Source organism: Wasmannia auropunctata, unplaced genomic scaffold, assembly GCF_000956235.1.
Source record: "Wasmannia auropunctata unplaced genomic scaffold, wasmannia.A_1.0 LD335767.1, whole genome shotgun sequence".
Classification (NCBI taxonomy): Eukaryota; Metazoa; Arthropoda; class Insecta; order Hymenoptera; family Formicidae; genus Wasmannia; species Wasmannia auropunctata.
In genome coordinates this window covers 413,265-421,462 of record NW_012027123.1, presented here as the reverse complement: position 1 = coordinate 421,462, position 8,198 = coordinate 413,265, and the positions used below count along the sequence as shown (strand labels likewise).

The following is an 8,198-nucleotide window of genomic DNA, read 5'->3' as shown; positions in this document are numbered from 1 at the left end:
GAGAGTGCTCAGATTTTCGTTTCTGTTTTCAGGTACCCGTCACCGGTGCAGAATGGAGGACCAAACGGCACGACGACAATGAATTGCGCGAGTTCTCAAGGTAAGGATATAGGACGCCGCTCGTCCGAACGTCGCGGTGACATCGGCGCGGATCTCGCCCTTCGCGAAAGATTCGAAAACAATTCCGCTAATTCAATATGCCGCGCAACGTTCGCGCGTTCGTTGCATTTAATTACTACCGACCGCGCACTGGCAATAAAGCCGCCGCGACTCGCAATAAAAGTGGAGAGAAAAAGAGAGACAGAGTGAGTGAGTGAGAGAGAGAGAGAGAGAGAGAAAGAGAGAGAAAGAGAGAGCCGCATGCCGGTGCTCATTAATTAGTGGGTCCCGAAAAAAATTGCTCGGCGAAATTTTCTTCCGATTAAATTAGCGTTGCATTAAATTTATTGGCTGAATTCTCTTTCATAAACCAGCGCGCGCGAGCCGATCGCGTGCGCACGGCTCTCTCTCTCTCTCTCTCTCTCTCTCTCTCTCTCTCTCTCTCTCTCTCTCCCGCTTCGTCGCTCTCTGGCTCTTTCTCTCTCACGCGCGCGCGCGCGCGCGCTCGCGCTCTCTGGAAGTGACGCGAGATCGTGCTCCCGGCACGGGCGGGCATGTACAGGGATGTCGATACCACGAGAAGCGGATGTCAATAGCACGAAGTCACTCCTCCGGCAAGGGAGAGGCCGCCGCATCCGCCGATTTTACAAAGCTCTCGCCGCTCTGTCGCCCGTACGCGCTGGAGAAAAAACGCGTTTGGCCGAGGAAGCGAGAGCGACAGGGGAGTCCTTTACCTTCGGGAGATAGCGGACAAATTGAATGAGTAGGTTTTATTGCATCGAAAGACCCCTCCGGGCATAACAGATGCGGTATCACTAACAAAAGTTGCAAAACATACGCGTAAATCGGTATCTCGAAAAATACGTCATGCTTGCAAAAATATTGTGAAATTCTAGCTGAAGGGGATTCCTTTCCTCTGAGTTTCAATGATGTTTATTTCGAATCTATATTTAATTTAGCGCCAGTATTTGCTCATAATACTAATTGTAAGGCCTGACGAACAACGTTATTTTGACTTTAAACGAGGCTCTAAAACTCTGTCTATCTTTCTTTAAAAGAGAGACAGAGTTTTTCCTTGAGGGAGAAAGAGTTTTAAGCGTCGCTTAAAGTCAAAATAACGTACAATTAGGCCTAAATCCAACTGTTTAGAGTGTTACTTTGTTGCGTTAAAATAATTTGCGATTAAGAAAAGTGGAAAAGACATTTGAGATCTGGATGACGGTCAAGGAAACGAGATATTTCTCATGTTAACACACGAATTGGGATTGAAAAAAAATTACTTCAACATCTGGATACCAGAACCGACACCTGGACTGCAGATCCAGATTTAAGCTATGTCCTTTTCAGCCGGGGGGGGGGGAAGCTCGTGACGTCGTACCTAAGCCTTTACTAAGGATAGGCGTTAAGGAAAGTGATGAATAAAAGAAACAGTATAATAAATAGGAAGATTACAAGATATAAAAAACAGTGTTAGAATTAGAATCGGTCAGAAAAACAAATGTAGCAAATCAATCCAGAGCAATTAATAAAAAATGTATGTACATAATAAAGACGAAATAAAATTTTTTAATATCGTATAGCAAGTCTGAAATTCTATATAAAATCACGATTCAGATATAGTATATTATATTTAACGTGCAGTGTATACGATACGAATTCGAAAATTTTATATCGGAATTATATCACAGGTCACCAGTCACGTCGTGTTTATTAAAAGAGTAAAAAGACAAGTACTTATTGTCTCTTATCTTACGGGAAGCTGCGAGAGGGAGGGAGGGAGGGTGGGGCGGGATTTTAATCGTTCCCGGGAGTTTTGCTCTCCCGGAGTAAGCCGCATCTTCCGGGTTGCTGCCGTCTTCTCTTGCCGCGGCGCATTTTCTTTAGCTCTCGTCCGAGGCTCTTGGAAAAGTTCAATCCGAAGTGCTGCCGGTGACACTCTCCGACGAGTTAGCGAGCGCGCTTTTGTATTACTTTGCATCGGTCGCCGTTGTGCCCGACGTCAACTAGACGTACCCCGGGCAATGCGCGCGAGGTAAAAGGGAACGAGAGAGAATATCGCCCGCTTTCAAAAACACCATCGCGGCTCTCCGAGGACTTCGCGCGCCCGTAGTTCCCGCCGCGTCTTTCCGTGCTCCCACCGAGCTCGCGGCGTAATCCGCGGCGTATCGCGGCGACACACTTTTCCCCGCTTTACGAATTGTAGAAAAAAATATGACCATCATCGAAATTACGAAGGGCAACGATGTCGAGCTAGATAAAATGCTAAATTTAAAATTAAAATTAAAATTAAAAATTTTTTTTAGTATAACTATCAAACTACCAAAAAATTTGCGGATTTATATTAACAGATTAAAAGACCGTACAAAATATTTCTCTGGCATATACTTTTTAAATTTATTTAAATTCAAATTAAACTAAATATTTGCACGCGTCGTTTTTGGGGAAAATCTTGAGAATTTCCGTGCAAGTCATCGGAAAAATAGCGTACAAGTTGCATCGTTGTCAAATTTGCGCCTAGCTCTAGGAGCTATCTGTGCGGCGCACATGTGCCAAAGACGGATGGAAGCAAGCTTTGTTATGCTTGCGTCAACAAAAGACGCATGTACCGGGGGCGAGCGCGTGCTGCATGCGACGCGCTGTGGAAGAATGAGAGTAAATATCGAGCGCGCGCGGCGCAGGTGGACCGGATAAGATTAAACAGCTGTTTCCGCGTTTTATCGGGAGTGCAGTTAACCGCCACGGTCGCTCTTCTCCCCCCCCCCCCCCCGCGAATCTCCCCTTCGTCCCCGCAATGCATTCCTCCCCGGGTGCGTTAGCACGCGCGTGCAATATCCGCAATGGCGACCCGCGCAAATGAATTGCGCTTCGCGCAAGCAGGTTGGGGACTTTACGGGAAGGAGATAGCCCATAATAACGCGAATGAACTCTACGCGAAATATCTCAGATATCTCGCACCTCGTTTTCCACCGCGTTTGATACATCTTATCTTATCTATGTGCACATTGTCATAATATGTGTATATAAAAAAGACAAGCATTCAGGCTCTCCAAATATCTGATATTCATTGGATGAATATAATTGGTTATAAAAAAAAATATCTTTTACAAAATTATAACGGGGCTATCTCTTTGCGATATTTTCGCGCCAATGTTACAATTGAATAAATAATATCAGAAGGCAAATTAATATATATATGTATAATTCAAATAAATAAGATCTGATTTCTTTGTCTAGTCATTTTTTTTTTATAACAGTCTTTAATGTGATAATATTATTAAACAAATTCTCCCCAAGATAGTCCAAAATCTATAAAGCTAATAGTGATGCTGTACAGAGCACAAATTTTCACGCGCAAATAGAGGGACGGTCGAGTTTAATTATACACGAATCGTGAAGATGAATTCCTGCACGTAGCGCGAATACGCGCCCCACGTGTCGCGTCTATCTAGGATTTTATTTCCAAGTGTCCAATCGTCGCCGGGAGAAAGGAAGCAAGGCGGAATGGATAGAAAACAGCTGAGGCGCAGCTGGTTTCTGGCATCGCGACGGCTGGCGTCTTCCCCGCGCGCGCTCCGAGAGCGTCGCACTCCGCGCGCGCGCGTGTGTACGCGCGCGTGACGTCTGTGTATAGCACAAACCATCGATGGTAGAAAGCAGAGCTAGAAATCGATTGCTAACAATATTTTACGCCGGGCGATAACAAACCGCAGAAGAAAAATTAACATTCGCGACCGGCAAACCGGGGCGGCGGTGATCCTCCACGGCAACAGCTTGCGCCGGATCCCGTTAATCCGTAAATAATTACAACCGCCGCGCCGGTTACAGCGCGATTACGCCGCGCTTCGCTGGAGAATCTGGGAAAAGCGAAGGTCGTGGAGCAAATATCTGAAATCCATGGGAAGACTTGCAAATGAATCTTGGGTAAAAAGAGAGAGAGAGAGAGAGATCCAATTTTTTTTACAAAATTATTTTTAAAATTCCCTACAAAAGCTGCTTCGAAAAAAGAAAAATATTTTAGAATTCACGACGCGATTGCGATTTTGAGATAGAAAGAATCATGGAAAGGATTTACAAAAAAAAAATAATTTGTACAAGTTATCACGTCTCTTGATCCACGGATCACACAATGACGCGTTGTTCTCGTTTCGAAAAAAAAAAAAAAAAAATACCAATGAAATGAAACTAATAAAGATGATAAAATTCGCTGCATCATCCTTCGTAGTTTCGCTACATTTTTCTTTTAATTTAAATACCACCGTGAGGAAGAAATGGCGCGATTTCTAACATCCGCGCTTACCCTCGCATCTCGCATTTTCGCCGAAGCGAAAGACGTGTCGCAACGACATCGAACGTCGACGTCGACATCGCTCACTGTACGCCCCGTTGCGCCGAACACGTGCGGTGGACACTTCGAATGTCTTCCTCCTGAATTAACGCGCCGAAAGAAGTCACGTGAATCTTTCCCCAGACGCGCTTGTCGCGCCGGCTCGCTATACTTAGCGCGCGGCGCGGCGCAGCGCGGGCGCGGGCGCGGATGCAGCCGTGAAAAGCATTCGCATTAATCTCGGCGCCACCTTTGCCCGGCCGGACGAGCGAGATATTTCACGACGGCGACGGCTGCGTCCTCGCTAATGAAACGTCCCAGGTGGTGGCGATTCGGCCGTCTCGGCCCGACGCCTTGGACGCGAATTAAAGGCTTCCCTGGACGGTGGTTCCGCAAGGACACGCTCTCTCTCCCGCGCCGCGCGCGATTTCTCTCTCTCCGTCGCACGCGCTCGCCGGAACAGTCGTTGGAATTGATCAACACCGCTCTATACCATGTACAAAGGATTTATTTATTATATTATTTTTTTTTTTTTTTATCAACATGACAGTACTCACAAACTCGCAGCTCGCACAACGACATCGAGATATGCTGTGCGCGGTATCGGCGGCGGCGGCGGCGGCGGCCACCTCGAGACACACCCCGCGCCACCCGATTCCCTTTTATTGCCTTACTGATTGATCGATTGATTAGCCCGTACGCTCCCGAGCAACATTCGACGTGGCCGGTGTGCGTGTGTGAGTGTCCCACGACTTTGGGACCAATGATTATGACAAGCGTTTTCTCATCCCCTCCCCTCTCATTATTGCGTGCCCGGCTTTTTCTTTCAACCGGTATCGGACGTGCAGGACGACGTGTCGGCGTTACTCATCTGATCGTTGTTGCTCTCCGTCGACGAGCTGTCGTTACTCTTTATTCGCCGTTTGCGCAGCTTCGCGAACTGAAACTCCTCGACCGGCACTGTACACCAACAATGGAAGTCATGTCATTAGTCTTCTGGCTAATTATCGCCGTTCGCGATTTCGTTTATTTTTTTTGGTCTTTTCGCTTTACGCATCGTTTTTATTCCGTTTCGCAGAAAGGGATAGGGGATAACTTGATCGGGAGTGAGTGCAAACCGCAGAAACGAGAACGAAGAACGAGAACAAAGAACACTTATATATTTCTCTCTTTCTCTCTATCTCGGCCGACCGAAACGTTTTACATTGTGAGTCGCATTGTCTTACAGTGAAGAGTGCGCATACAACGGATTTTTTTTTTTTTATATATTGAAGCACCTTTGAGACCGACTTTGGTTCGCAGGATGCAGAATTGTCGCGTTCCGTGCGTGCGTTCTAAGGAGTTCTATAAGGCAGTAACATTAAAATCTCGGGCTGTGTGAGAATCGATGCGGCAACGCACATCCCTTAATTGCACATATCTTCGCGCGAAACGACTTAATTTAATCTCTTTCAACCCAGCCACGTCCCTGACTAAACTTCATAGGCACGTACACTAAAATCTTGCTCAGAGGATTGCGAGACCAGCTCTCGAGTGTTTCGACCAAAAAAAACTATAAATCGTTGCAGAAGTGCCTAATCGGAGTAGCGTGAAATAGACGACTCTGTGTATGTGTGTGTGTGTGCGCGTGTGTGTGTTTGTATGTTTATGTGTATATATATGTGCGACGAGGTAGACGAACGATCTTTATTTACAATAATGCACTATGTAACACATGAACAAGCTTCCTTGCTATGCGCTGGGAGAAGCGATAAGTCGGCTCGTACATCGAAAGCGTGTTGTTATGCGGTATATGTACATACTTACGCGGCAAGTCGTTGAAAATTACGTAATGAGGAGAGAACATTCAAAATAGTAAACTTCCGTACTTCAATCTACGTCTGATATCTATACGTCGGCGCGCGTCGGATATCCGACATGGCACGTTTTCCTCATTCAATCCGAACGAATCTTCTCATTCGTTCGCAAAAAAAAAAAATTAAGCAACAAAAAAATTGCACAATTCATTGACCCTCTTGGTCAACCACCCGCCCGAAAGCTCTCCAGCTAGTATGGAAATTTACTTTGTACCATCTCTGTATTGCAAACTTGCTTCTGTCAGTTAACGTGACGATTCCATCGTCAGTTTTACACATGCGAGTATATACCAACGAAAATATGCGTAAATAATCGTAAAGTGTCGATTCGCGCCGCGATTTGCGGACTGGATATACACCTTTACAGCGGTTTTGTACTAGTATCCCACATGGGGGGAGGGGGGGGGGAGAGAGATAAAATGCACGAGGATGTCAGGTAAAAGCGCAATCTTGAGAAGCGAGAGACACGACGTCGCTTCTCGTTAACATCGATTTTTAAGTAGAAATACTCTCTTTAAAATAGCTCTTTTATGCATTCACGTATAGCTAAATGTAGTTCCACATATAATACATCTCACAACAATAAAGTCGTCTGAGTGCTTAAAAACAGGTTTGGTTCAGACTGTTAAACAGGTCCTCTCTCTCTCCTTGCTCTCTTTACAACAAAGCGTAGACATACTTTCCTCCACCGGCGGCTCATCTCAACCTCCACCCAATATACATATTTAGAAATATAATGTGTGTATGTACGTGTTACCTGAATTAATCGGCCGTTCGTTTTCCGTAGGTAAACTTTTTAAGTTTTTACATTTGAACATTCGTTCGTCGTAGAGAATCCGATTTACTCCTTAGCGATATGACTATTTTTACTGGAGGTTTCATTACCATCTGAATCGGGATCTTGATCGGCGGCGCCGTGAGCCGGGACGGACGGCAGCGGCACGACCTCCGGCTCGAGGGGCTTCACCGGGCAATCGACATCCTCCACGATGACCTCCTCCGCCAGGCTGCTCCTCACCGCCTCTGCGCATTCACGCCGACCAAAAAAAGTATATAATGACTTAACGGATCAACATTTCTACTCTTCCCCTCGTCCGCGTAAATATATAAAAATTAATTACCGTTGAACGCCTGCGGATACTGCTGGCTCAGTTTACTCTTTATCAGGCGAATCCGCTTGAAAATGTAATCCAGGTCCCGCTTCATCTCGACCAGGAGAGCGGTGTGCTTCTTGAATTCCGTGCCGGCCGTCTTCAGCCTGTTCACCGACAACTGATTGCAGTTTGTCAGCATCTCGTTGGTCTTTTCGAATCTCTGCAGCCTGAAAGCGTATACGAAGCGTGAGTTAAATGTTAATATCAATGAACTGTCGGGTGTAAGTGCAAATATACAACTCTCGGGAGAGACGGGAGGTGTCATCAGAAAGACAGAGGTATTTATAATCGGATCTTTTCAAGTATCTCAAGATCATCTCAAGTAGTCTTAGGACGTTAATGAGGCTGTGACTGGCTTATGATACAGATCTCAAAGACCTGAGAGACTTACATCTGCTTCTGCGCGCGTATCATTGACTCCACGTCCTGCTGATCGACGATACCGGCCAGGCCCTGCACGAACACCTCCGGCGCCGTGTAGTTGCGGAAGCACTCGAAGCTCCCGGTGTCCGACTCCGGTGTGCCCTGCGCCGCTGCCATACTTTCGCCTGCTCGGGATCACCAGGCTGCGAGTCCACGCTCATCGTCGAGCAATCCCATCGCACGGCACCGGGGCCGGGGAATTGTCGTTCGCTCGTACAACGTAGACGCCGACGCGGGTCGGGTCACACGTTTGCGTGTCGTGACAGTCCGGATTGCAATCGTCCGCGGCGGCGTATCTCTCCCGGCGTTGGTCACGTAGACATATGTCATAACGGGGGGGGG

At 46.6% G+C, this 8,198-nt stretch overlaps 1 protein-coding gene across 1 annotated transcript; it reads right to left on the bottom strand.

Annotated features, from left to right (window-relative positions):
* Positions 1 to 4,914: 4,914 nt before the first annotated feature.
* Positions 4,915 to 8,191, bottom strand: LOC105456119 (kxDL motif-containing protein CG10681). Its single transcript, XM_011699936.1, has 4 exons — positions 7,825 to 8,191; positions 7,401 to 7,600; positions 7,165 to 7,302; positions 4,915 to 5,383 (listed from the first exon to the last, which is right to left on the bottom strand). The coding sequence occupies exons 1-4, from the start codon at positions 7,971 to 7,973 to the stop codon at positions 5,250 to 5,252; spliced, it is 621 nt and encodes a 206-aa protein (XP_011698238.1). The 5' UTR covers positions 7,974 to 8,191; the 3' UTR covers positions 4,915 to 5,249.
* Between the last annotated feature and the right edge of the window lie 7 nt (positions 8,192 to 8,198).

Excerpts from the sequence above, each read along its gene's own strand:
- LOC105456119 (XM_011699936.1), bottom strand. The coding sequence starts at position 7,973 with ATGGCAGCGGCGCAGGGCACACCGGAGTCGGACACCGGGAGCTTCGAG. Across the intron at positions 7,601-7,824 it reads ATACGCGCGCAGAAGCAGAT|GCTGCAGAGATTCGAAAAGA; the intron begins GTAAGTCTCTCA and ends ATACGCTTTCAG. Across the intron at positions 5,384-7,164 it reads TCAAGATCCCGATTCAGATG|TGCCGGTCGAGGAGTTTCAG; the intron begins GTAATGAAACCT and ends GTTGGTGTACAG.